The 26625-nt window shown below is 44.1% G+C and overlaps 4 protein-coding genes across 7 annotated transcripts in view; all 4 read left to right on the top strand.

The window, feature by feature from the left end:
• Positions 1-10121, top strand: part of eml4 (EMAP like 4) — a 13881-nt gene extending 3760 nt beyond the window's left edge. The window contains exons 2-24 of the mRNA XM_028423768.1: positions 147-332; positions 421-541; positions 788-988; positions 1609-1749; positions 1829-1854; positions 2403-2438; positions 2973-3096; positions 3438-3587; positions 3680-3749; positions 3841-3951; positions 4040-4135; positions 4220-4354; positions 4794-4929; positions 5748-5896; positions 6036-6161; positions 6376-6507; positions 6581-6648; positions 6737-6825; positions 6908-7005; positions 7951-8038; positions 8119-8217; positions 8837-8967; positions 9337-10121. Coding sequence (XP_028279569.1) covers positions 147-332; positions 421-541; positions 788-988; positions 1609-1749; positions 1829-1854; positions 2403-2438; positions 2973-3096; positions 3438-3587; positions 3680-3749; positions 3841-3951; positions 4040-4135; positions 4220-4354; positions 4794-4929; positions 5748-5896; positions 6036-6161; positions 6376-6507; positions 6581-6648; positions 6737-6825; positions 6908-7005; positions 7951-8038; positions 8119-8217; positions 8837-8967; positions 9337-9771 — 2948 coding nt within the window. The 3' untranslated portion in view covers positions 9772-10121. The remainder of the gene's footprint in view (positions 1-146; positions 333-420; positions 542-787; positions 989-1608; positions 1750-1828; positions 1855-2402; positions 2439-2972; positions 3097-3437; positions 3588-3679; positions 3750-3840; positions 3952-4039; positions 4136-4219; positions 4355-4793; positions 4930-5747; positions 5897-6035; positions 6162-6375; positions 6508-6580; positions 6649-6736; positions 6826-6907; positions 7006-7950; positions 8039-8118; positions 8218-8836; positions 8968-9336) is intronic.
• Positions 10122-11795: 1674 nt separating this feature from the next.
• LOC114447486 (uncharacterized) lies at positions 11796-18076 on the top strand. Of its 3 annotated transcripts, none has more exons than XM_028423772.1 (9): positions 11796-12219; positions 14145-14244; positions 14347-14866; positions 15182-15280; positions 15493-15573; positions 16950-17054; positions 17194-17325; positions 17610-17712; positions 17932-18076. In XM_028423772.1, exons 3-9 carry the CDS (start codon positions 14691-14693, stop codon positions 17938-17940), a joined length of 705 nt encoding a protein of 234 aa, XP_028279573.1. In that variant the 5' UTR covers positions 11796-12219; positions 14145-14244; positions 14347-14690; the 3' UTR covers positions 17941-18076. The 3 variants fall into 3 exon arrangements, with proteins under 3 accessions (XP_028279573.1, XP_028279572.1, XP_028279571.1); XM_028423771.1 differs by having other exon boundaries at positions 17610-17739; positions 17932-18071; XM_028423770.1 differs by having other exon boundaries at positions 17610-18010.
• A 194-nt stretch (positions 18077-18270) lies between these two features.
• On the top strand, positions 18271-23849 carry LOC114447485 (equilibrative nucleoside transporter 1-like). The gene is made up of 13 exons (XM_028423769.1): positions 18271-18517; positions 19127-19232; positions 19972-20053; positions 20317-20489; positions 20666-20805; positions 20879-21013; positions 21162-21259; positions 21375-21456; positions 21544-21611; positions 22377-22485; positions 22572-22657; positions 22978-23177; positions 23258-23849. The coding sequence occupies exons 2-13, from the start codon at positions 19207-19209 to the stop codon at positions 23367-23369; spliced, it is 1311 nt and encodes a 436-aa protein (XP_028279570.1). The 5' UTR covers positions 18271-18517; positions 19127-19206; the 3' UTR covers positions 23370-23849.
• Positions 23850-24295: 446 nt separating this feature from the next.
• On the top strand, positions 24296-26000 carry LOC114447318 (acylphosphatase-2-like). Of its 2 annotated transcripts, XR_003671827.1 has the most exons (5): positions 24296-24427; positions 24535-24551; positions 24946-25055; positions 25574-25754; positions 25795-26000. XR_003671827.1 is itself a non-coding variant. In XM_028423526.1 (4 exons), exons 1-4 carry the CDS (start codon positions 24331-24333, stop codon positions 25686-25688), a joined length of 339 nt encoding a protein of 112 aa, XP_028279327.1. In that variant the 5' UTR covers positions 24296-24330; the 3' UTR covers positions 25689-26000. The 2 variants fall into 2 exon arrangements, 1 of the variants encoding a protein (XP_028279327.1); XM_028423526.1 differs by having other exon boundaries at positions 25574-26000.
• Positions 26001-26625: the final 625 nt, after the last annotated feature.

A 26625-nucleotide genomic window follows, 5' to 3' on the forward strand; every position in this document is an offset into this window, starting at 1 on the left:
ACACATGCAGCAGCAGAGTCTCAGTTGCTCAGTTTTCACTGTTGAATTACTGAGACCTTGTTGCTGTGCTCATGCTTTAATTTCTTGTAGTTCTAGAGTTTGTAAAACACAAACAGGATGATCAGGCCCACTGTCTGTCTCTGTAGATGACAGTATGTCTGGAGCGAGCGTCTCGGATGTCAATGACCGTCTCTCTGCTCTGGAGTTGCGTGTCCAGCAGCAGGAAGATGAGCTGACAGTGATGAAAGCGGCTCTTGCTGATGTTCTTCGTCGTCTTGCTGCATCTGAAGACTCGGCTGCATCTGCAATCAAGAAGCAGCACGGAGGGAAAGGTACCTCACGCTTATAAACTTCAGCCCATAAGTCAAATGTTTAGCGAAAGTCACAATCGGCTTAACAGGAGTGCGCTGCCCCCTGCAGGTGGAGCTGCGCTGCGTGAGGCCTACTCCATGTCCTGCATCGCCAATGGTGGCTCATCAGGACGCAAAAGAGACTCCACCTCTGTGACCAGGAAGGAGACGGTGTCCTCTGCCGCCAAGAGGTAAGAACTCTAAAACAAGTTAGACTGGTGGACAAATGAGTTCTGACCCTCTTTGTTCAGAACCAGGCACCATCAGCAGCCTGAGACTGTGTCAGTTAGTTTTACTGTGTGGAAATAAGGCCCAACCAGGAGAACCACTAGGACTATTAGAATGAATAGTACACATGACGCAGGAGATCCATAGAGCCAAGAAAACCAGTAGAACCAGTAGTTTGTGGTGTTTCATGGTCCTGGTTTTGTCCACAGTGGATCAGACAGGAAAAAGGAGGTCAGCAATCAGCGGTGTCAGATGGAGGAGATCCAGGAGCATGAAGAACCTCCTCACCCAAAGGACTCTTCCCTCTGTGCCTCCTCCCCTCTCCCTCCCCATCCTTCCCAGACCCCCCAGACCTCCCAGAGACCGAGCCAGTCTTCTGACAGCAGTAAAGGCCACACCCCTCCAAAAAGGTTCTAGTTTAAGTGTTGGCTGACTTCAGTGCTACTAACCCTGCCTCCGAGGACTCACAGCCCTGCTCTGCCCACACTTGAATCACCTGAACAGACACTCTGGATGAATGAATGATTAAAGGGAGCGATGCATGAGGGTCATGAAGAGCAGGACTGTGGCTCCTTGGAGGAGGTGACCTCCTAGACTCTTTTCAGACTCCTCCTCTGCTGCTGCTTTTTCAAATTCTCTATTCAGGCTGCCTTTGACTTAAGAAAACCACTAACAAGTTCTCCTCCAGCTTCTCCTGAGAACCTCCTTGGCTTCTGCAGATTTACCACCTGTAACTTCTCCTCCTGCAGACCTCCTCTTTAACTCCTCCACTTTGCTCCCTCCAGTCTGGAGCAGCCTGGGCTTTGACTTTGTGGCGTGTCCCAGCCCCCTAACCTCTCTGTGGTTTGTACCTTTGTTTTCTGGTGTGGAGGAACTTGCTGAGCTGCATTATGACAAATGCACAATTAACCTTTAAAAAGAAAGGCTGCATGGCTCTTTAACACGACAGAACGAGATGAAGCTCAGTGGCTCCTCTTCCTCTTGTTTGTTCAGAACTGCAGTGACACTGTGTGTGTGTGTTCGTGTTCAGGGGTGCCAGCATAAAGAGGTCCTCTGGAATGGAGCGTTCTCAGAGCAGCACCTGGGACACTTCAGATGAAAACAGGAATAAACTGGTGAAAGCTGCCTCCACCTCCAAACTGCTCGCTAAAGTCGTCAAGAACGCAGACAGGTACCGGTCCGTCTTCCGTTCATGTCTCCCTGTGGTAAAATGGCTTCTGCAACGTTAAAAGTGATTTCTTATCTTTCAGACACAAAGACCCAGTGATCAGCCAAGGTAAACGTCTTCATCATGAGTGTACCTCAGACATGGTCGCCTTCATTTTCATTGTGTAACAGCCAACAGAATGCCAGACCTTCATCAACAAGTTGAAGTCATTTATCATTGTAGTCTCTTCCATAGACTCTATATAAAAATGGACAAGGTGCCTCTGCCCTTTGGCCAAATCAGTCTTGAATGGACAGTACCAACATGTTAGAACCAGTCTGCCCTGTAGAGGTTCAGAGGTGAAGCTGCACTGGTGCTGTTCTGCCTGAACACCCACCTATCTAAGCACACCCGTCTCTTAACTTTGTGCAGCTTGACTGCTGCTTCCATCAGATCTTTCCTGTTATCCACATGGAGGTGGAGGGCTGTGTGGCCTGTACTGCAGCCAGCCGCCAAGAGGCGATCAAGATGTTTGGCTTCATTTTGGGGGGTGGCATGTCGTCCATCTCTACGTACAGTCTATGTTCTCTCCTGTGTTGCTTTTATTATTCTGTTGTTGCTTTGTGTTGTTGTTGTTTGTGTTGTTGTTGAGTGATGATGTCTCTGTTTCAAACCAGCAAAAATGTCGACCCGAGAGAAAAACAGCCAAGCTGGTAAGTTGTGATGGCTTTAAAGAGCTTGCTGGCTAATAGGCTAACATGCTAACAGCAGCTGAATGAGCTCTCTCTCTCTCTGCTTTCAGCCTCGCTCACCCACCTGCTATCTGTCCTTCAGACTGTTCAGGTGATCTCACCTGTCTGTGGCTCTGCCCCCTGACACCTTTTACCTCCATATAAGGCTGAGTAATGATCTGAGAAATTTGTTCAATCAGACTAATGCTTACGGAAGCTCTGCCCCCACCACAGTGTAACAATATGATGCTGGTGTTCAGATGCATCAGTAACATTATGGAGGTAAACAACAACAACATGTGTTTCTGTCTGACCTGCTTCACCTGCATGGCATCAGCTTCCCTCACCTGTTCCATCGTCCCCACCATCTCTAACCTGCCTTCTTGCAGCATGTTGTGTTCTGGTCCTTACTGTGTGACACAGACTGTGATGGACTGACTGTTGTCCTGTTCCAGACCTTTTTTCCTCCAGAGGATGACATGACCTGTTGTGATACGTTTGACTCTGTTGTTTCAGAGGGGAACCATATTAAGATGTTCATGCGTGGTCGGCCAATCACAATGTTCATTCCTTCAGATGTGGAGAACTATGAGGACGTTCGGACGGAACTTCCTTCAGACAGGCTCAAGCTGGAGTGGGTGTATCTTTCACTGTGCACAGAGGGAGCTGCTTAGACATCGGTTCTGGTTTTATTTAACAGTAGATGCTCAGATCTAAACATCAGAGAAATGTTTGGACCACCACCAGAATACAGCAGACGATCCCTTCACAGAGTAGCTTGATGTTTGATGTTCATCACTGACCCTCGGCTGGTCACCACCTAGGTACCATAGTACTTATCTACCGCAGTAGAAACCTCAGCATGCCTTTAGTAAGTCAACAGTAGAACCGGATTTTCCCGTCACTGAACGGACAGTAAAACCTGAGACAATCTCAGTGGCTCTGTGTCTGCTGTGCAGGTGTTTCCTTGACTTTGTGCAGGTATGGTTACCGGGGCAGAGACTGCAGAGCAAATGTCTACCTCCTGCCAACCGGGGAGATTGTTTACTTTGTGGCATCGGTCGTGGTTTTGTTTAACTACGAAGAGCGGACACAGAGACATTACCTTGGACACACCGACTGTGTCAAGTGGTGAGAAACAAAATCTCAAAATCTCCTGCTGCTCCCTGATTGGATGGTGTGTCATCATAGCTGAATCAATTATCGCTCTCTGTGTCTGTCAGTCTGGCCATCCATCCTGATAAGATCCGGATCGCTACAGGACAGATTGCGGGGGTGGACAAAGATGGACGGGTGCGAACAAACTTCATATCCAGATTTGTCCCTGCTTTGCTGAAGTGTGAAATACTGTAACTGTGTTAATGGCGCGGTCCCCCCTTCACAGGCGCTGCAGCCTCATGTTCGTATCTGGGACAGCGTCAGCCTGTCGACCTTGCAGATCATCGGTTTGGGAACATTCGAACGAGGTGTTGGTTCTCTGGCGTTCTCTAAAGCCGTGAGTATCACCCAGGTCCATCATAGACTATGCAAGTGGAGGGCTCAGGCGAGCATCATCTTATAAACTGAATGCGTCTGTCTAACAGGACTCTGGTCAGCACCTGAGTGTGATTGATGACTGTAACGATCACATGTTGACCGTTTGGGACTGGCAGAAGAAGTCAAAGATTGCTGAAATCAAGGCAAGTCGTTTTTTATTGATGGTTGTGCAGCTGAAGCAGGACTGATTGTAACTGGTTCCTTACTGGTGTGTGGTGTTTTTATAGACCACTAACGAGGTGGTTCTGGTTGTGGAGTTTCACCCCACTGACCCAAACACCATTGTCACCTGTGGAAAGTCTCACATCTTCTTCTGGACATGGACCGGGACCTCGCTGGCACGTAAACAGGGAATCTTTGGGGTAAGAGCTTTTGAATTTTGCACTTGGCAACACATTCAGAGTAAATATCTTAATTAAACAAATTAGTCTTAACATATAGAAGAGAATTTCACTTCATGCCTTCATGGCCACAAAGACTCAGGTCTGCCTCAGTGACTCGGATTAAAGCAGAACCCATCAGGACCTAACACAGCTGTGGAGGTTTGTGTAGAACCCATCAGGACCTAACACAGCTGTGGAGGTTTGTGTAGAACCCATCAGGACCTAACACAGCTGTGGAGGTTTGTGTAGAACCCATCAGGACCTAACAGCTGTGGAGGTTTGTGTAGAACCCATCAGGACCTAACAGCTGTGGAGGTTTGTGTAGAACCCATCAGGACCTAACACAGCTGTGGAGGTTTGTGTAGATTTTGGTCCTCGTCTGTAGTTCTGCTGTAACTTGTTCGTCTTGTATTTTCAGAAATATGAAAAGCCAAAGTTTGTCCAGTGTTTGGCCTTCCTGAGTACTGGAGATATTTTGACTGGAGATTCTGGAGGAGTCCTGCTGGTCTGGACCAGAAGCTCAGCTGAGACCCCCACTGGGAAGGGTCCTCGAGGTCAGGGCTGTGTTTCTGTGTGGATTCTAAGCTGTGACATCCAATTAACCCGATCAGAAGATCAAGCTAGACGTGCTGTGAAAATGACTTTTTGTATTTACACACAGCTTCTTTGAAACGCTTGTTTGACATCTGCAGTAAGTCATTAATCATGTTTGATCCTTAAAATGAGACTGTGTGTTCAGACAGGTTTACTCAGGGCAGTGTAGCACACTGACAAAGGGAGTGTGTGTTGGCTCAGTTACAGTAATGGTTTTTCTTCCATGCTGTTAAACTGGTTTTGTGAGGAGTGAAGCCAAGAAATAAAGATTTTCATACTGATCACACATTGAAAACATCAAGGGTCGGTGGTTAGGTAGCAGTCGGTAATGGGTGGATGGGGTAAAAGTAAAAGTGGAGACTGGACTTCTGGTCGCTCACGCAGGTTTAAATAAAGTTGATAGAAAACCTGAAAACACATGAAGTGTGATCTGCTTCCCCCTGGTGGCCTCTGCAGGAACTGTGGCATTAAAGCACATTTCACACACATTCACATTACACACAGGCTGTAAATGATTAGATAACCTTTGAGAGGGTTTGGTAATCAAATTGACATCTTTTTATGAAGATTTTCTTCTCAGATAAATAATCATTTATTAAAGAAATAAGGGTCAGATTAGCAATAAACACATTTAGCAATGAATTACCAACAAAAAAATGATCATTTAAAAAATGTGGAAACCCAAATGAGCAGCTGACACGTGTCAGTTTGTATAAGTTTGAATGAGATGAAACGCACAGCTGTATGACTCCTCCCCTTTTCACCTGTTTCTGTGCAGCTTTTCAGATCAGCCGGCAGGTCAAAGGTCACGAGGGGAGTGTTTTCTGTATGTGTGAAATGAGAAGCGGCACCCTGCTGACCGGAGGAGGAAAAGACCGGAAAATCATTTTATGGGACCATGACCTGCATGCTGACCGAGACATTGAGGTAACGCACAGAGCAATGTGTGTGCCGCCAGTCTTCAGAACCTGATTGTTGTAGTGGGACATGTCGTCCACTGTAAAACCACAGAATTTCCTAGATTCTGGTATGTGACTCACTGAGGTGCACACATGTGCATCTGCAGGTCCCAGATCAGTATGGAACGATCAGAGCGGTGTCTGAAGGGAAGGGGGATGAGTTTCTGGTCGGGACGTCTCGTAACTTCATCCTGCGAGGAACCTTCAACGATGGCTTTCTGGTGGAGATCCAGGTTAGTCAACCTCCTCTTCATGTCTTAGTCTGTCTCACCTGAGGTCCAAGCAGAGTATTTGGAGGAAGAGGCACGTATCAAAAAGAGACATCCTGAAGTCATGGCAGTTAAAAAGGCCTCCTGCTGTGTTCAGGTTCTCAGGTGGTGTGTTCAGCGTCTCTGGATTATGTAAAGTGTTCAGCGTCTCTGTCTCTCTCTGCTGTGATGTGTTCAGGGACACACAGATGAACTCTGGGGCTTGGCGTCTCACCCATCCAAAGACTTGTTCCTTACTTGTGCTCAGGACCGGCTAGTCTGCCTCTGGGATGCGTTGGATCACAGCCTTCAGTGGAGTCGCACACTGGAGGTGAGGGAGGTTTGTGACAGACAGGTGATACGTTGTGATTGATGGATGACTGACGGCTGTGTCCGTCCCTCAGGAACATGGACACTGTGCAGACTTCCACCCCAGTGGAGCCGTTGTTGCCATAGGAACACACTCAGGAAAGTCAGTAGAGATTATTCGTACATGACGGTCTCTGTCTCTTGAATGTCCTTCTGGTCTCTTTGTCTCACAAATGTTCCCCTGGTCCCAGGTGGTACGTCTTGGACGCTGAGTCCACAGACCTGGTGGCAATCCACACGGATGGGAACGAGCAGCTGTCAGTGATGCGCTTCTCTGTTGGTGAGTGTAGCTTAAATATAACAGTTGCATGTTGGTGTTATGAGAACTTCCGTCCCAGCCCCTCTCGCCTGTGCCTCTGCAGATGGCAGTCTTCTGGCTGTTGGATCTCATGATAACTTTATTTACCTCTACACCGTCTCCGAGCAGGGACGCAAGTACAGCCGCTATGGGAAGTGCACTGTGAGTATTTCAGATTCACACTTCATTGAAATGACTGTACCTTGAAATGAATTGTCTTTCACCAGGGGTGGGCCTCAGACTTCCATCAAAAGAGCAAAGGGCCGCTCGTTTTTTAAATAAATAAACCAATCTGACACTAGTGAAAATAAATATATATTACATTTGTTATCACTGTAAGAGTCATTTACTGGTTACTCCTCTGTCCCCTGTCCTCTCCTCTGTCCTCTCCTCTGTCCTCTCCTCTGTCTTCTCCTCTCCTCTGTCCTCTCCTCTGTCCTCTCCTCTGTCTTCTCCTCTCCTCTGTCCTCTCCTCTCCTCTCCTCTCTCCTCTGTCCTCTCCTCTGTCTTCTCCTCTGTCCTCTCCTCTCTCCTCTGTCTTCTCCTCTGTCTTCTCCTCTGTCCTCTCCTCTCTCCTCTCCTCTGTCTTCTCCTCTCCTCTCCTCTCTCCTCTGTCTTCTCCTCTGTCCTCTCCTCTGTCCTCTCCTCTGTCCTCTCCTCTGTCCTCTCCTCTCTCCTCTCCTCTGTCCTCTCCTCTGTCTTCTCCTCTGTCCTCTCCTCTGTCCTCTCCTCTCTCCTCTCCTCTCTCCTCTGTCCTCTCCTCTGTCCTCTCCTCTGTCTTCTCCTCTCCTCTGTCCTCTCCTCTGTCCTCTCCTCTGTCCTCTCCTCTGTCCTTTCCTCTGTCCTCTCCTCTCTCCTCTGTCCTCTCCTCTCTCCTCTGTCTTCTCCTCTGTCCTCTCCTCTGTCTTCTCCTCTCCTCTGTCCTCTCCTCTCCTCTCCTCTCTCCTCTGTCCTCTCCTCTGTCCTCTCCTCTGTCCTCTCCTCTGTCCTCTGTCCTCTTAGTAGCAATAGTGAATTATGAGTCTTTATTTAGTAGGGACACCAGGGAACCCGTCCTGGGGACGCACAGTACCTGTCAGTCATGTTCTTACTTGAATGTTTTCACAGGGACATTCCAGCTACATCACACACCTGGACTGGTCACCTGACAACAATTTTATCATGTCCAACTCTGGAGACTACGAGATCCTCTACTGTGAGTTCTCCTTACATCCTGTGCTCGTAGCACATGTGTGTGATGCAGTACTGCGAGTGGTAACAGCTGTGTGTTTCCAGGGGATGTTCCCAACGGGTGTAAACTGATCAGAAATCGTTCAGAGTGCAAAGACATTGACTGGGCAACTTACACCTGCGTTCTGGGATACCATGTGTTCGGTCAGTACACCTGTGTGTGTGTGTGTGTGTGTGTGAGACTGTTTTACTGTGTGGACACTGTCGGTTAGATATAATAATCAGTCACGGTCTCTCTTCTCTGGTGCTTCTGTGGAATATAACTTGTTCAGATTGCAGGTGCAGATGCATAAACCGATTAGAAACATAAGGTAAAATAGCCTAATGTAATAAAATACAAGCCAATAATAGAACGTCCGGTCGAATCTGCTAGTTAAGATTTGATCATCAGACTGAGACCTGACTGTCAGCTTGATAAGTGGACTCCGTCTAGGCACAGAGCAGTGTCCTGCTTATATAGAAGGTTCTTCATTGCCAAGCCTCATTATACCGGCGGGATCTAATGGTCCCTCATATTCCCAGCAGAACCTTTCTGTTTAACAAAGCCTACACTACTGTAAACCAGGTTTGTAGGGCCAGTAGCCCTAGCTGCAGTCACTGTTGGTATGGCTGCTGCCACAGTGAGAGAACAAACTAACTCTCAGCCTTAGTCGGAGCTACACATACATACACCTTCAACCTCCTCTCCTCGTCTCATCAGGCCAACCGATATTTCATGTCTTTAACTCGTGTCCTGTCTTGTCTGTGCCGTGTCTCCCCCCAGGTGTTTGGCCGGAGGGCTCAGATGGCACCGACATCAACGCTCTGATCAGATCTCACAACAGGAAGGTGATCGCTCTGGCCGATGACTTCTGCAAAGTTCACCTGTTCGCCTACCCATGCTCCACCGCCAAGGTCTCACACACACACACACACACACACACACACACACACACGCTCTGTTCTGGCTGTTAGTCTTGAACTGTGTTTTCTTTTGCAAAGATTAAAATAAAGAGGTGTCCTGTGACTTCTTTACTTTCAACAGTGACACAACTGTTCTTCTTACATTTTCACTAATCTACGACTGACAATACACACGGTACCTGAATGCCTCTGGTTTGAGCTAGAACAGAACCAGTCTGTCTGTGTTCTTATGTGATGATCAACTGGTTCAGGATGGTTCTGGTTCTGGAGGGCACCACCTCTCCATCTTTGCCTATTGTCAAGCGGTTTGTGTTGTTCATTCCCAAATCAAACAACAGTAATGTGTTTATGTGTCTACAGGCTCCCAGCCATAAGTACAGTGCCCACAGCAGTCATGTGACCAACGTCAGCTTCCTGTATAATGACAGTCACCTGATCTCCACCGGGGGAAAGGACACCAGCATCATTCAGTGGCGTCTGGTGGAGAAAAACACACTGTCTCTGTCAGATGGTCTCATCTCTAACTCCACCCCTCGCCGGGCCGATCCCATCATCATCCCGCCCCCTCCGACAGGAACCACAACTACAGAGCAAGTAGCCCCTGTCCCGACTGCCAATGGGACTCAGGAACCCTTCCTTGAAACTCCACCCCCTACTGCAATAACCCCACCCTGCTCCGAGTCCACTCCGCCCCCCTCAGACAGCACAGTGAGTCTGAAGGACAGCCTGGAGCCAAGTGACGACACGGCCACTCCCAGTGATGAAGGGCTGCCCCCCCTGACCCCTCCTTCATAGAAAGAGCCCTTGTCCAGCTGTCTTTGTGGGGACCAGGCTCGGTGATACAGTGTGTGAGGACCTCAGTGTGGGTCAGACCTTTAAACGTCTGATGCAGACTTGCTTTTAAATTCAGTCTATAGCCGTTGTCAGAATGTCCGTTCATTATTTTCTCTTCATGTGGACATCAGACTCTCTGATGTCCCCCCAGAATAAATCCACTGTCACTGCTAACAGGAGCCATTTACCCAATAGGATCAATCAGTTATAGTGATGAGGGAAAGCACTATGATGGTGGTCAGGGTCCTCACAAGTATACAAGATTTATCTTATCAATCGGCTGTTCCAATAGGTATGGAGGTCACAGTTTGTTTAGTCTGGAGGCAGAGGAGGGAGGGAAAACCTGACCCTGTGTGGAGGGTTTTAATGGGACGGGGGCCGTAAGTCTTAAATGTCTTTTATGTTTTTAATCTGTGGACACTCGGTGAGTTAGAATGATTGCTGCCGTGGTGCGTCAGGTTTCCCATTAAAGATCCAGCAAGCCTGCAGCTGCAGGAGGTTTTTGATGTGAAATATAAATATGAATTCTAGAGGACAGACCAGAAAACAGGCACCATGTCAATGATGGTTTGAACAAGGTTTCTGTCACTGCTGTTATTTTCAGAGACTGAGTTTCATTTAGAGTCCAGGGATTGAGTTAGAATTCCCATCAATAGAAACCAGAAGCAAACAGGTTGACCTCCAGATTGAAAACTGTGACTGACGGAACCAATCAGAGTGAGGATCTGTGCTGCAGCTCTTTGTATATACTGCAAGTGTCAGTGTGTATATTTCTGTTCACCATAAGGGGGCAGCAGCTCCTCAGTGACACTGTAAAAAAATCTCAGCCACATTTAAGATGCATCTCTTATCCAATCAGGTTACAGCAAAGATCCTCTCCACTAATTGGCTGGTTTCAGTGACTGAATGACTGCTGGTGATGTTTTTGTCTTTTTCGGACCATTTCTATTCAAAGTGTTTTCTGAATGTCAGATGATGATGTAGCCCGGAGGTGGGCCTGTCGGGTGGGTGGGGTTGTTCTTGCCTTTTTAATCCTCATCTGTCTACATCTTTTCTAAGCTCGTTTGTCTTGCTTGTACAAAGTTCAGGAACTCGCCTGAACGTTCAGGGAGGGTGGGGCCGCGCGGTGCCGAGGGGCCGTGTGGTGTGAGGGGGGGTGCAGGGGTGGCTGGGCATTGGGTTTTTCTGGATTAGAGTGTTCAGTGATGATATTGAAACTCATGATGATGTTCATGTGACTTTTTTGAGCCAATCATGTCTTCTCTCATGCATTCCTGTCAGATGACAGACTGTACTGAAGATTTCAACGAAACATGCAAATAAATGCTATAAAAAAACACAAATATTATTTTCCCAGCTGTGATGTAAATGTGAGGATTTTGTTATCGCACACAGTGGGACAGATGGATGAGGCTTTTTGCAGGTGTGAAACTTGCTGCGGTCATTCATTAAAGCTTTACACCCTCTTTTCCTATAGAAAAACTTTGGACATTAGAACTTTTGAATTGCTCAGTAAAGGTTGAGGTGTTCAACAAAGGACTGTCAATTACAGTAAGTGAATCTAGCTTGCTGCTGATTTCAGTTATTAAAGTTGAAATAGGGTCACATGATCAACAATAGTCAGCAACTGAAGTTTAATATTTGCTGCTGTGCTTATCTGCAGCTTTATCGATGGTTCTGATCAGATGACTTGTTCCTTCAGACCTCACTGTTCTTGCTGACGCTGATCACCTGTCGCTGTTATTCATTTTATGTGTGTGACTAATGATTGGTAAGAAAAGCAGCTGTAAATACTTATGTTTACAAAGAAATGCACCAGTGCATTCTGGGAATTACACCTCCCACTCTTTATTTAACAGGGTGTGGCTGTTTGATGTGGCAGGATCCCGATCTTTAATCGCCTCAGGCGTTGCAGCGGTTGGTGTGGCAGCAGGTCCAGCCAGGTCGAGAGCAGAACTCCAGCTGGACGCAGCCTTTTTCTCCATTATCTGCAGACAGGAAACCCATCAGAACCTTCACAATAAAAGCTTTGGACAAACATCCAATCCTTAAGTGTTCGGTGGTTGTCAGCTGCTGTTTACTGATGATATTTGGTGCCTGCTGACACACACAGGTGTGAGTCTGTGTGCGTCATCTGGAGTCATGTCGTGTCTAGTTCAGAGGTGCAAAGTGCTATTCATGGTCTCATCTTTGTGCAGCTTTGTTTTCAGATATGTCGCCCTGAAACAGCCGAGTGACTCACTTCTGGTGTAGCAGGCCTGCTGGACTTTGCCGGTGCACTGCAGCAGCTGATTGTTGAGCATGAAGAAATCCTGACCGTAACACTCGATGTAATGCTGCTGAGCTGCAACACAAACACATGTTCAGGGGAGGAGCTGCTTGCTTTACCGCAACAGCAACAACAAAACAGTAAGAATCCCCAAAGACCGCTTACCATTAATGTATCTTGTTTTAATTACATTATATTTCTAATATCTGACACAGTTACATGTTGGAGGTGACAAGTTCAAAACTGGAAAAAGAAGAGGAAATGTGTTGCATGCTGCACGGTTTGCTCTGAGCTGGATTTGTTGAAAAGGTTCAAGAACCTGTCAAAAAAAAAGAGTAGAAGGCCGAATTGTATCTGAACCTAAAAAGACTTAAATAAGATAAGATTGGTTAATCCTGAAGGAAAAGCTGAGGAAGATTCTCAGGCATCCAGGTCATCATACGTAGAGAAGATCGAAGCGTTGAAGAGTTAAAAACTAGTTTGAATGTAGTTGAATAGCTGAACTGAAGCTACAGACATCAAACATTTAGTTCTTAGTTTGCACCTTTGAATTCTAGCAGGGACCGTTTGTGTGTGTGTGTGTTTACCTGAGCAGACCGGCAGCAGCAGAAGCAGCAGCAGCAGATACAACTTCATGTTTCAGGCTTTGTGTCAACGCACCGAGCAGAAAAACACGAGCTGAGCAGAGTGAATCTACTTTTATCCTGCGCACACACACACACAGACACACACACAGAGACACATGTACACACACACACACACACAGACACACACACAGAGACACATGCACACACACACAGACACAGACACACACACAGAGACACATGCACACACACACAGACACACACACAGAGACACATGCACACACAGACACACACACAGACACACACACAGAGACACATGTACACACACACACACACAGACACACACACAGAGACACATGCACACACACACAGACACACACTCAGACACACAGACACACACTCAGACACACAGACACACACACAGAGACACATGCACACACACACAGACACACACTCAGACACACAGACACACACTCAGACACACACAGAGACACATGCACACACACACAGACACACTCAGACACACAGACACACACACACACACACACGCTCAGACACACACACACACACACACACACTTACACACACACAGACACACACTCACAAACACACACGCGCAGACACACACACTCACACAGATAAGCAGATGTAACTGCTCAGAAAACAAACTAGACTAAACTCATGAAGCCGCAGTGTCACTGCTGTTTGCTTAAACTTTGTTCGGTCCCAAATACTTTTAGCTGAGTCATGATAACTGCAATGAGCCATCTGATTCTGCTGTCTCATTATTTGGCATATGTTTGCACAGGGTTATTAATAAGCTGTACAAAGGCGTCAACAGAAAAGAGGATGGGCAAAGATGTTAACTGTGTTATCTGTGCCGGCTTGTTGGGGACAGGAAAGATCTTAGTTGTTGACAGACGGGTCGGAGGTGGTTCTGCTTACATTGAGAGGATACAAAGAGCTCACTTGCCATGTATCTATCATTATCAACAAGAAGGTCATCCGGTAGTTTGTTGTGGTGAATAAAATGAACTCCTGCACACACGTCGGAGCTCAGTGTTAACGGACCAAAGACGCTGCAGGTCACTGAACACAGTTCGGAACTTTCCAAGTACAGACTCATGACAGAGTCATAATGACAGTATGCCAAGTAAATATGATCAACTACACCCTACATGTGACATGTCAGTGTGTCTGGACTGTGTAACTGTAGCTGATATGAGTTTATGACAGCTGGACAGGCGGAGGCGATGCGAAGGTATTGATCTGTGCCTCCATCTGTGTCTCGGTCTACATGTCTCGTTTTACGCTGAGGCTGTGGGAGCATGTTGCTCAATGATCACCATGAATGTCTGCTCGGCTTGTTTTCGAGAAGCACAAGGAGCTTTTTCAAAGTTTATCAGAGTGAAGCAACTTTCTTTCAGTTTTAATGGAAAAATGAACAGTGTGTAACGGTAATGAAAACTGTGTCATGACAGAGACCCAAACTATTTACCTGGAGGACTTCATGGACATTTGAGGATGAGAGGATTCATCCCGAGCTGCAGGCTGACAGTGAAACGTCACAGCTCAGATAAGGTGTGGACGTCTACCTGGCCGACCAGCAGCAGAACAGATGAATCAGTTAACCACAAGACCGGATGGAACCTCACATCCTTTGTTTTCCTTCTTTATTTAAAGGCACAGTTAGAAGTTCACCCAGGCACCGTCATCACCGTCATCACCATCATCACGTCTCCTGATGTACAGCTCATCTGAAGCGAGCCGCCACACCACCCTGATCGGGGATGAGTGCTTCCAGTGTAGCTTGTTAACAGACTGTCTGTTTGTGCCTCCATGATGGTAGGAGCCATTAACCCTCTGCACCCCTAACTGTCCTGATTCATCACTGACAACAAGTTGTCAGCTGTCTAATGTCCTGGAACGTGTCGCAGTGAGGGGCAGACGTGTTGCAGTGGATGCTAAACAGAGAGACTTTTACATGAGCTGTGTATTCCTCATTCAGTTCTGCAAATTGATGAATTATGCTTGTTAATCCAAACGACAGTGTCATATTATTAACCTTATATATGCCACTGCCAGTGTGTGCATACGTATTAATGCAGCTGACGTTGTGTATAAAGGCAGCGGAGCAGCGTGAGTCCGTCAGTCTGCCGTTTGTCTTTCAGCAGCTTCTCAACATCGGCTTCACTTTTCTGCAGTAAGTCTTTATCTTTTCACTTTTTCTGAAAACATTCTGTCTTTTAAAATGTTTGTTTTTACCTTCGTTTAGTTTTTTAGTCTTGACATATTTTTTATTTTAACCTTTTTGTTTCAGAACATTGAAATTTTCTCCATTATTCTTCTCAAGTCTCATTCGTGTATCGTTAGAATGAGTTTGGGAAATCTAAGCACAGTTTATGATCACTGTTATAATTGAACCTTTTTTTGATTTGACCACTTTGTTTCCCAAAGGAACAGAAATCAATCTTTCTTTAATTTTATGCATCGTACTTAACTTGTTTTTCATGTCAAGGTTCAAAAACCCAGCGGAGTGTATGATGGTGCGTCTACACCTCCTCTTCCTCTGTGCTCTGATGTGCAGTGCTCGGCCTCCAGCAGTGTTTTTCAGCAGGTAATGTTTTCAGACGTTTATAACATGTCATCATTCACACATAACTACAACAGCGTGCTGCGTCTAATGCAAAATCCTCCAGTCGTGCTTTCGTGCTGCACAAAGCTGACCTTAGCTGCTAATGATGTTAACTGTTGCTGACACACAGTCCTATTTACAGAAAGCAGTGTGAGGCAGCGCAGAGAGCAGTCTGTGTCTTCATTTCTGTTCAGGACTCATGGAGGCGACAACACCTGGAGGAGGAGACCGTCTGTTGATGTGCAGGACCTGAAGCTCACCTATGGCTTACCCAGGTAAAGGGTACGCCTTTAGGAACCTCTGGTGCTGCAGACATCATTGTTCCATCTGTTGAAATGATCCTTAGCTGCAGATGAGTAAAAACACACAGAGCTAAACGTGACTGATCCCCCAAAACATTTCAAAGCTTTCTAGGAGCCACTGGTGTGTTGGGTGATGGTGGGCAGCACAGCATCAAAGCTGCCTGCCTCTGGTCTGGAGTCTGCCCTCAGTTTGCTGTCACTGCCAGTGAAAATCATTTCTGATGCAGTCAGACTGCTTCACATCAGTAGGAGCTGTTTAAGCTAGCAGCTCACAGCTAAGGTTCAGGCTTCAGGGCTCAGACATGAAGGCCATGTGTACTGAAGTTCAGCATGCAGCCACCTTCAGAGGCTGGCTCCAAAAGAACGTGTTCAAATGTCCACTTTACAGCAGAAATAAACATGTTCACAGCGTGGTTGGTCTTTCTTGATCATTTCCCTTTTTGCAACTCGAGGGTTTAACTAGGGCCCGAGCACCCTAACCGTAACCCTTTGCATGCACAAAACTCACCACACTGTGCACACTCAATTTACAGAGGGGCGGGGCAAAATGGCTCTACAGCGCCCCCTTGAAATTTTCAAAACACCCCTCGCATTTGGTTTAGTTTGTAGCTGCACGAAAATCGGTACACATGTTTATCATACCCATGACTTGAAATTAAGTGGAGGTCACCTAAAGGACCTGCTGATCAAAAGTTATCAAACACTTTTCTCTAACTTAAAGGGCGTGGCCTCTGCGGCTCGCCAAAGTGGCGACGATTCATGATTTAACCATGAACCTTCGAACGGCTCTCACGCACGCATACTTTATCCAAACGTCTTTGAACTTTATGAGCATGATGAGGGCTCCGCTACAGTGGCCAGGAAGTGCAAACCAAAAATACAAAATGCAAAAAACTTTTACAATGCTTGAAACAAATTTACATTTTCAAAAACGTTTTTACATATCATAAAACAAAATGACATTGTCAAAACACAAGTACCGAAACAAATTCACATTCCAGAAACCAAATGAACAAGACGCAAAACTTTTACAAGCACTGATACAAATTTACAAGTGGCAAAACACTTTTACAAGTTCCAAATGCGAATGCGGAAGTGATAAGGGGGGCGGACCAATCGGATTGTTGTTGTGCTTGGAGTTCTCACCCACTGTACAAGCTTCATGATTCTCCAAACGCCCACTGACCTCAGCTCCACTGGCTCCACACTCTGTATACATTGTATTTGTTGTTCTTAGATATATGCTGCTACTACAACATAATTTCCCTGCGGGGATTAATGAAGTAAGTCTTAATTGTTTAGTTGTAATTCTAGTTGGTCATGCCGCTGCCTCCATTCTGTCATTGCAGGTCTACACGTCATGCAGACGGACTTTTCACCAGTGGCTACAGCCGCCTTCTTAGCCAGCTGACAGCTAAGGATTATCTGGAGTCTCTGACTGCCAAACGGGACAAGTATGAAATAGTTTCCAGCTTCTCCCACGTTGTCTCTCTATAATCACTTTATTGTGTGTGAGGTATGATTTTGACTTGAAGTTGATTTAACGGTTTTCAAAAATTAGGGTAGTGTCAGACACCTGTTTTCTCTTTACAGTGATGACCTGACAGAAAAACAGTTTCCTGTAAAACGGCACTCTGACGCTGTTTTTACTGACAAATACAGCCGCTTCCTCAAAAAGATGGCAGCCAAGAAATACCTGACGTCTGTGCTGCAGGGGAAGCGGAGGTACAGCTATCCATGAAGACAAACAAGCATAGAAATAAACCATAAAACACACAAAAGTTAAACTGTCTGAGGTTAATCTGCATGTGACGCTGCAACTTTGGACTTCATCATGTTTGATTTATAGAAGCCAAATATAATAATAACAGTACCAACAGCTAGACTCATAAAAGGTAAATACAAACAAAAAGGATTACACTGGTTGGTGGCACTGAGTTCCCAAAGTTGCTGCCACCATGCGTCTCAACACTTGGTCAGTTAAAGGATCTGTGTGTTTGTGTTCTCAGTGTTGACCCAGTCCTGTTGAAGGTTTCCATCAGTTCAGACTCCACCTTGTCTCAGAGTACCGAGGGTTCCATGTTCCATGACATCATCACTCAGCTGCCTCTGGTAGAGGATTTGACATCAGCTTATGAAGTTAGTTCCTATAGAGTTCAATGTTCTCATGTTCATGTGTTCTGAGGTAAAACTCCGACTGATCATTTTAAACGCAATGAAAACATTGAACTGTAGTTTGCACAGATAAAAACACGTCATTTCTGCTTCAGTACTTTTTTGAGCCTGGTTTTATCTGTGACGTATTTCTTTAACCTGTTTTATATTTTCCAGGATCCATGAAGAGTCGGACTTGTCCGCCATATTTAGAGACGATTCTGATGATGCTAACCTCTTTCACACATCCAGTGATCTGAGCTGCTGATAATTACTGATCAGCTCTTATTTGATTATACTAATGCATAGGTCATTTAGCCTTTGGTTATCTTGTAAAGCTCTTACTCTCAGTTTGAAATGATTTGTTGATGTTGTTTATTTAAATGTTTTGCATTGACATAATTAAAAAAGAATAAATAAAACATGTTATTGTTGACAATACTGTAGTTTGTTCTGTGCTGTTATCACAGAAACAAAGTCCAATGAACTGACTGATATCAGCTGTTAAAGAGCAAAGGTCACTGCAGACTGAAGAACTGATTCTGCTGAGACTGCAGAAAGAGAAGAGACGCACGCCTGGAGGAAGATTTATGAGACAGAAAAAATGTGACAGAGAGGAAGAAAGATTTCTCAACAAACACTCGTTTAACAGAATGAAGTGAAGGTTTCACACACAGACTGAAGCTGGGTGGTTGGAAACAGACGTTACAGAAGAGCAGGAGAACATCTGGAGAACCTCAGACTCCCTGGCACAAGTCTGAAGGTAAGACCTGCAGTTTAATCATTGATCTGAATGTGATTGGAGGATTTGTTTCATGTTTAATGCACAGATGCCGGTTTGATGTGGAGCTGTGTGCCGGAATGATTCACTTCCTGCACATAGGACAACACGTGACATCAAACAGTTTTATGTTGTCTCAGCCAGCGGTTGCTTCAGGGAAATTCCACCGTTAGATGTTTTCATGTAGTTTTCAGTTTTCCTGAACAGGGCGTGTTCAAGGGTCATTTATTTTACAAAGCTTCATGTGCCATTAGCCACAGCAGTGTATTGATTTGAATGTGTTAACAATGTACTGTGATGCCACTGACAGGACATGGACCTGGTCCTGGATTCAAATGCACAGGTTCTACCTGCAGCTGGAAGGGTTCTCTCCACCATCTAAGCACATGCACTCGTTTGCTTTTGTTAGCTTGGGTTAGCCGTGAATGGTCGTCTGATGGGACATGTCCAGGTCGCCTGTTGTCCTTTACAGCTCGGATGAATGCAGATAGATGTTGGACAAATGACTTCTTGTTAATAAATAGATATATTTGTTCGTGACCAGCAGCTCAGAACCACTGTGCTGTCCTGATCACTGCCTCTGTCACACAGCTGCTCACAGCTCCTCCTCCACACTTGCAAAGCAACAGACCTCCAGGCCACCACGGCACTATATTAGTTCTACAGAGAAAATGGACATAAGCGCACCAAGAGACAAGTAAGTGACATTTCTTATTACATGTTTTCACACTTCTGCTACATTTTAACAAAGAAGCAGTGAAACATAATCAATATGAGTTATAGATGTTCAAACGTCTTTGAATAATCCATAATTATTATTTCCCTAGATGTTGTAAATGTGGTGACATTACCATAGTCCATTATTGTGTTTCTGTTTGGTGTTCACAGCATCATTACATATTATTTTCTTGACATTGATCATGTTTCATATTTGAGTTAAGCCGTTTTTGTGAGAACTGGCCGGTAAGTGTTGCAGACAGATAAGCAGCTGCTTGCAGCACTGAGATAAAGTGATACTGGTAAAAACACACTAACACACACACACACATTACAATCTGCTGTTTTCACTTTCACATGCCTTATTCTGGTTAATATTCTGAATACAGTCTTTACATCCACTGTAGCTACAGAAATATTAACATCCACATGTCGGTTAATACATTTGGGACGCAGCTGTGTTATAACACGGATTTAATTAAAACGAATAGCTTCTACAGTTCTAAATTGATTGCTGTCCTGATGTACTGATGGTTTAGTTCACAGATTTCGTGAGGCTCATGGTGTTTACACGCTGTAATAATGTGACTAAGATGAACCTACTCCATGTCTTAATTCAGTTGAGGCTTACTCTGGAAATGACCTTGATCAGCCTTTGCTCATTAGAAAACGGGGTTTATATGTTGGTGTCTACGATGTTATGTGGGTCTTATGTGCAGGTATTTGGGCGTGTGGCTCATATTCTTCATCCTCGGCTTGGGAACGCTGCTGCCGTGGAACTTCTTCATGACTGCTACCATGGTGTGATACCACTTTGTGTCTACCTTTCACTTTTATTTAGAGTTTTAAATTATTTGGTGAAACTTGTAGTAACAAGTTCATATGTTAGTAAGTTTGTCAAAAGTCAGTTATATTTCTGTCTCAGTCATTTGACTCAAGTCCACACCTGGAGGATCCAGGAAGTGGCTACATCACAGTCTTATAGGAGACAACAAACTCGGTGTAGAGCTTTTGGCAAAAATGAATGAGTAGGTTACTTCTCACTCTCCGTCTTTCTCTTTCAGTACTTCACCAGCCGCCTAAGAGACTCACCCTTGGTAGATCTTTCAGCCAATCACTCAATGGCAGCAGGTGAACAGCGCAGTGTGCTGGAGGCCAAATTCAACAACGTGATGACACTTTGTGCCATGCTGCCGCTGCTGCTTTGCACATGTCTGAACTCTTTCCTGCACACATTGTGAGTACAATATGCTGAAATGCAGACGTGTGGATCCTTAATTCTGTCAAAGCGAACAGAGCACTGATCCAAAGGATTTTCTGTCTGTTCGTCTTGAATATGTTTCATCATTGAAATGATTTCTTATTTCATCAGAGTGCCATAAGTCTCAGCTAAGCTTTGTCTCATTTTGCCAGAATCCCTCAGCGCCTGCGAGTGATGGGCAGTCTGCTTGTTATCATGTTTGTATTCATCATCACCGCTATCCTCGTGAAAGTTCCCCTGGAGCCACTGCCCTTCTTCTCTGTTACCATGGTGAAGATTGTCATCATCAACTGTGAGTTGGAGATGTGATGCTGTAGAGTGGTCTGTTTCTGTGTCTGTTTATTTATTTGTTTGTCTTCTGGCAGCTTTTGGGGCAGTGCTACAGGGCAGTCTGTTTGGGATGGCTGGTTTGTTGCCTGCTTCATATACGACTCCCATCATGAGCGGACAGGGACTTGCTGGAACCTTTGCTGCCTTTGCCATGATCTGCGCAATCGCAAGTCTGATCAATAGCTTACCTATATTCACCACACCTCACCAGAGTTGAACACACAACAACGAACATTTTGGTTCTCTTTGGGCACTAGTGATGTAAACACAAAGAGACAAATCTGCTGTCTTCTCCCTTCCTTCTTCTCTCTGGTGTAGGTGGTTCAGAACTTCATGATGCAGCGTTTGGTTATTTCATCACAGCTTGTATTGTTATTTTTCTGTCCATCTTTTCCTACGTCCTGCTGCCTAAACTGGTAAGACACACCTTTACATATCTCACACACACACAAATGAAGTTGTGTTGCCAATTTAAAGACTGATCCGATGTTTTATATTGATCATGTGAAGTTTCTGTGTTTGTGTTTTTAGGAGTTTTTCCAGTTTTATCAGGAGAGAAACAGGAACCAGAGATCAGAAGAGGAGCATCACTCAGTCAATCTGATGGACAGAGGTCAGTTTATTGTGAATGTGTAGTTACAGTGGTAGAATGTTTGATTGGTTGTTAAATGTGGTTTTTCACTTTAATTGAACTTTTCAGAGAGGAAAGCAGACTCAGCTGACCCCAGGAGAGACCAGAATGTCTCCATGATAAAAATCTTTAAGAAGGTCAGATATATTAAAAAGCCAACTGTAGATATATTATTTAAAATTTAAAGTGTTTGTGGCCATATACACTTAAGCAAACTGTATTTCCAAAATCACTGTGATGCTACATCAACTCACAATAGGTTGAATGATACCTCCGTCTTTGCTCAAGAGCATCTTTGTCACCTGCACTGGCACTAGGAACGTTTGGGGTTCTGGTAGGAACCTGTACCTAAGAAGAACTACAAAATGTCTAATCTACGGCATTCGTCACATACGCAACAGTTAGCAGCGAAGTTCAAAGTCATGGCTGAAGCAGCGAATAAACCGAAGAACCCTAACCCTAAGTGAGGAGTCCATACAACCACAAGCATTCACTCAAATGAGAAAGTAAAGATGGTGTCTGAGAAGATGAAAAATAAATAAAAATAATAAACTATTTAGGGATCAAAATCTCCATATGCATTCAAGATTCAAACAGATTTATTTGTCTATGCACAGTATTTGAGCACTTAAATGTTTGAAACAAGGCAGGCAGGAAACAAATAGAAGCAGAACAGTACTAAGTACAACAGCAGTGACAAACAATAAATATACTAATGTGTGTGTGTGTGTGCAAACAGCTTGCATGTGCACTAACAAGAGATTACAGGTGCAATTGCATGAGGTGGTTCAAGGCTGCGTTCAGTGACGACTGATTTGTGATTTGTTTGCTGTAGAAACCAAGTTTGTCATCTGGCAAAGTGAGGAGCTTTACCTATTCACTGTTTGACCTTAAACCCTTAGATCTGGGTCTTAGCTCTGTCAGTCTGTTTCACCTTTACTGTCACCATTGGGACCTTTCCAGCTATCACTGCTGATGCCAGATCCACGATCGCTGATGGAGGATCCTGGGGTCAGTCAACACCTCCTTCCTGTTGAACTTTATTCTCTGCAGTCTCATCACATGACCACTCAGTGAGATCTGTGTTTGATTCACAGATCTATACTTCATCCCAGTCTGCTGTTTCCTGCTCTTCAACCTGTGTGACTGGGGTGGGCGGAGCTTAACAGCAGTCTGTATGTGGGTGAGTCTGATTGATGATGATGCCCCCTCTTTCACCAGCTGATACATTAAGCATTGTGTTATTAATCAATCAATAAATAGATTGTAGAGATGATTGAAGCAGGACATCTGGAGTCCTCTTGAGCTCCTCAGCTCCATCAGTTTTAACTGGTGGGAAACATGGTTTATATGTGGTAGAGGAGGATGGGGGGGGGGGGCGAAACGTCTTCAAGAAAACTCTACAAGTCCAGACGCCTTGCTTCAATCGACCGTATCAGTGACCTGGATGACTCTGAATCTTCACCAAAAATAGATTCTCAATCCATTTTTTTTTGCTTTCAGCCAGGAAAAGACAGTGTGTTACTTCCTGTGTCCATCATGTGCCGCGTGGTCTTTGTCCCGCTTTTCATGTTGTGTAACATTCAGCCTCGTCTCCACCTTCCTGTCTTCTTCCATCACGATGGCTTCTTCATCGTCTTCATGGTCATTTTTGCTTTCAGTAATGGGTACCTGGCCAGTCTCTGCATGTGCTACGGTCCAAAGTAAGAACCCGACCACATCTAAAAACATTACGTCATTCAAAATGTTTGTACTACTTAAGTATGTCTCTGTTGTTTAACAGGAATGTCCTTCCTCATGAAGCAGAAACAGCTGGAGCCATCATGGCCTTCTTTCTGTCTTTGGGTTTGGCTTTAGGAGCTGCTCTGTCCTTCCTCTTCAGAGCACTGGTTTAACTGCAAATATCCCTTTTTCCACTTGACTTTCCTACTGGAACGTTGAAACAAACGTTTTTATTTCAATCATGACAGGAGATTATTTAAGTTAGGAGTATATGTATTCATAAATGTAAAGATAACGAGAGAGATAGCTGCAGGAAGCGGTCCCATTATTTATATCAAATCAAGCTGAAACTTCGCTTGAAACTCAGATGGAGCTGGTGAGGAGGCAAATAAGTATCCACAGTTATGTTGATATTAGAGCACAAATAACTTTTAACAGTTGACAAATGTTCAGGTAAAGTGGAGAAAGCAAGCATTTTGACTGAAGACAATGTTGCTCATCATAACTGTGCAATAATATCTTTGTGAGGATTTTTTTTTGTTTTTAGTCATTCATGACTTAAGATAAAGTGACTCCATTCTTTAAAGTTTTGTTCTATTGATAGATGCAGTGGACTAATAAAGACCTATATCTTAATAAAAGTTCACATCCCACATCTGTGTGTTTTCTCTCATTCATGGAATTATCTGTTTTCTGTTGTTCGTGAAAATATCGATGTTCGATTTTTCTTATCCATTTTAAGGAGCCCTATGCTTTTAGCACAGAACCAACATTTCTAAATATGTTCCCTGAGATCCACACAAGTGAATAACGTCTTCATTCAGATTGGTTGTCAGTGTTGTATTGCTGAAACCCACGGTAAAACATCTTCTTTCGTGCTCCACAGTGTCCTTTAGTGTTACTATTTGGTAGTAGTTTATGTCAAGTCCAATTGGTCAGTCTTCCATTGAATAGGTTGCTTCTAAGTAAAAGCATCATTCAATTTTCCATGTATGTAGGAGACGTAGTAGATGCTTGTATTTTGACAGGTTTCACAGGAAGCTGCTCTTACTTTGGCCGAGGTGTCAGAGGGCTTTAAATTCCAGTGCTAAAAATAACCTAGCTGGCAGTTTGTTAAACTCATGGTGGACTGACATGAATCTGTCTGTGGTTTTATTTTGTCTTTTGAATGTCGTCATGTCTGGAAACAAGCTAACTTCAGTGGATTTTGAGATTTTTGGGAATGTGCAGGGTATGTCACGTTCAAGTGTATTTACACAGTGTCTGATTATGAATGAAGAGATAAACATTACATGACGTGTTTCTGGGACTAATATTATGTTTCTTGTATGCGTTCAGGTGTTTGCTTCAGGATGGTGAGCTTCATGTATTTTCAATTCCAATATTTCCGGTACTGACTTATTGGTTCTCATGATTCTGCTACTTTCAGTAACTGTAATATTGATCACATGAGAAGTAATCAATAGGTGTTGATTTTTGTGATACATTTTCTTTTGATATCAAATATCTCATATCAAAAAATCACCTCAAAGCAGTCCATCTACAATTTTATGCAGTTACACTATTATGCTAATATTTGTAATGCTTTGTCCACACAATAATTTATCAGCTTGTTGTGCAGGAGTTGTGCTGCTTTTTAGTATATTTTTTTTGCTACAACTGCTTTTGTTAAATTTTTGTTTTGTATTTAGATGAAAAAAAGCTTTAACACATATTTTGTGTTTTGTGTTGTATCCTTGTGTGTGTTAGTACACAGAGGATCATGGACGCAGTCTGGGACTCAGTGGCTGGGTGAAGAACACCAGACAGGGAACTGTGATTGGTCAAATTCAGGGACCCCAGGAAAAAGTCAATGAAATGTGTGTATATCTTTTCCAGTCTCAGGTTCCACCTCCATTGCGAACTAATCAGTACAGGGATGTTTGAAGGTTCTCAGTCTGAAATTGATGACACTGCTTTTACTGTTCTTTGGTTTAATTTTCTGCCACATGGCCTGGTTTTACAGATTTATTTATTCCAGTCTGACATGTTTCACATATTCACTGAGGTTCAAATCAGAGCAAATTACATGTTTACAGTGACTGCACACTGTTTTAGTTGGAGAGGTATCGCAGGGCCGGCCCAAGGCATATGCTAAGTATGCGGTCGCATAGGGTCCTCAAGAGCACCAAAAGTCCATGATAAAATATATATTTTAGATTTAAAAAAATAAGTGGTTACCTATAGGATGATGAAGCATCTGTTGCTGAGGTGGTGGTATGAAATTTTGCTTAGGGCCCAATAAAGGCTTGGGCCGGCCCTGGGGTTACAAGCCAGTCACTCACCTTGGAGGGGAAGGGAATATTTTCCTGAACATTGTGATTTTTTTTAATTTCAGGAAGAACTGGCTCAAGAATGTTGGTAGTCCAAGTTCTCGAATTGACCGAGCTGTTTTTTCCAATGAAAGAGATCTTTCCAACATGGAGATCCATGGTTTCTCAACTCGCTACTGATCATGCTCACACTGCTCTAATGCCACATCATCTGTATCCTGTTGTGTTGGATGTTGTGTGGTTAATGCGTCCTGTACATATGATATGTCTTTGAATGCTTCCCTAAAATTTCTACCAAAATCAGGAGTGCATTTTCTGTAGTTCTATTTATAAATGAAACATTATCTAAAATCTCTATATTTTTACCCTGAATGTGGTATTTACAAAGTCATGATGTGAAAAGCAGTGAAATTTTCTGTTAAAGGAAAGTTCCCACAACATTCATTTGGAGTGCAAAGTGTCACCAAATGAAAATAAAAATTCTGAACAACATTTAGTTTTCTTTTTGTTGCTTTATTACAGTTTCACCATTGCATCATACAGCAGATATTTAAATATAAAATCGGATCTGATTTCAAAGCCTGCGTCTAAAACATCAAATCAGTGCAGATTTTGGCACTTTTTAGATTTGATTTTAGATCAGCTTTCTAAATTTAATTTAAGATTTAAGGTCAAATTAGATTCACTATGTGCTTTTCAGCTGTTTACAATTTCTAACACTATGCCTATTATTAATAATATACATTGATCAGGCATAACATTGTGACCACTGACAGATTCAGTGAATAACACTGACTATTTCTTCATCATTGCACCTGTTAGTGGCTGACAAATATATTAGAAGAATGAAAATGGGCAAGCATAAGAATTTGAGTGAGTTTAACAAGAACCAAATTGCGAGAGACTCTTTATTGTCCCCTAAGGGACAATCTTTCTCACACATCAGTTTGTGTTTTCAGACAGTAGATGTAAATAGTGGTAGCAGGCGTCACACAATACATAGTGTCATATATTACATTTTCCACACACATTTCTGACATTAACAGCCCAAAAACACATAGACTAGACACAGGTAGGCAAGACAGACAACACAGCAGTAGTACAGAGAACCGGGCCA

Source organism: Parambassis ranga, chromosome 15 (assembly GCF_900634625.1).
Source record: "Parambassis ranga chromosome 15, fParRan2.1, whole genome shotgun sequence".
NCBI lineage: Eukaryota > Metazoa > Chordata > Actinopteri > Ambassidae > Parambassis > Parambassis ranga.

What these genes read in the sequence shown, in the direction of transcription:
- LOC114447318 (XM_028423526.1), top strand. Translation starts at nt 24,331, where the DNA reads ATGAATCTGTCTGTGGTTTTATTTTGTCTTTTGAATGTCGTCATGTCT. An exon ending in CAGGAAAAAGTCAATGAAAT is followed by an intron (nt 25,056 to 25,573) that starts GTGTGTATATCT and finishes TTTTAATTTCAG; the next exon opens with GAAGAACTGGCTCAAGAATG.
- LOC114447486 (XM_028423770.1), top strand. Translation starts at nt 14,691, where the DNA reads ATGCTTGTTAATCCAAACGACAGTGTCATATTATTAACCTTATATATG. An exon ending in CTCACCTATGGCTTACCCAG is followed by an intron (nt 15,574 to 16,949) that starts GTAAAGGGTACG and finishes CTGTCATTGCAG; the next exon opens with GTCTACACGTCATGCAGACG. An exon ending in GTGCTGCAGGGGAAGCGGAG is followed by an intron (nt 17,326 to 17,609) that starts GTACAGCTATCC and finishes TTGTGTTCTCAG; the next exon opens with TGTTGACCCAGTCCTGTTGA.
- LOC114447485 (XM_028423769.1), top strand. Translation starts at nt 19,207, where the DNA reads ATGGACATAAGCGCACCAAGAGACAA. An exon ending in AACTCTTTCCTGCACACATT is followed by an intron (nt 20,490 to 20,665) that starts GTGAGTACAATA and finishes TCATTTTGCCAG; the next exon opens with AATCCCTCAGCGCCTGCGAG. An exon ending in GAAGATTGTCATCATCAACT is followed by an intron (nt 20,806 to 20,878) that starts GTGAGTTGGAGA and finishes GTCTTCTGGCAG; the next exon opens with CTTTTGGGGCAGTGCTACAG.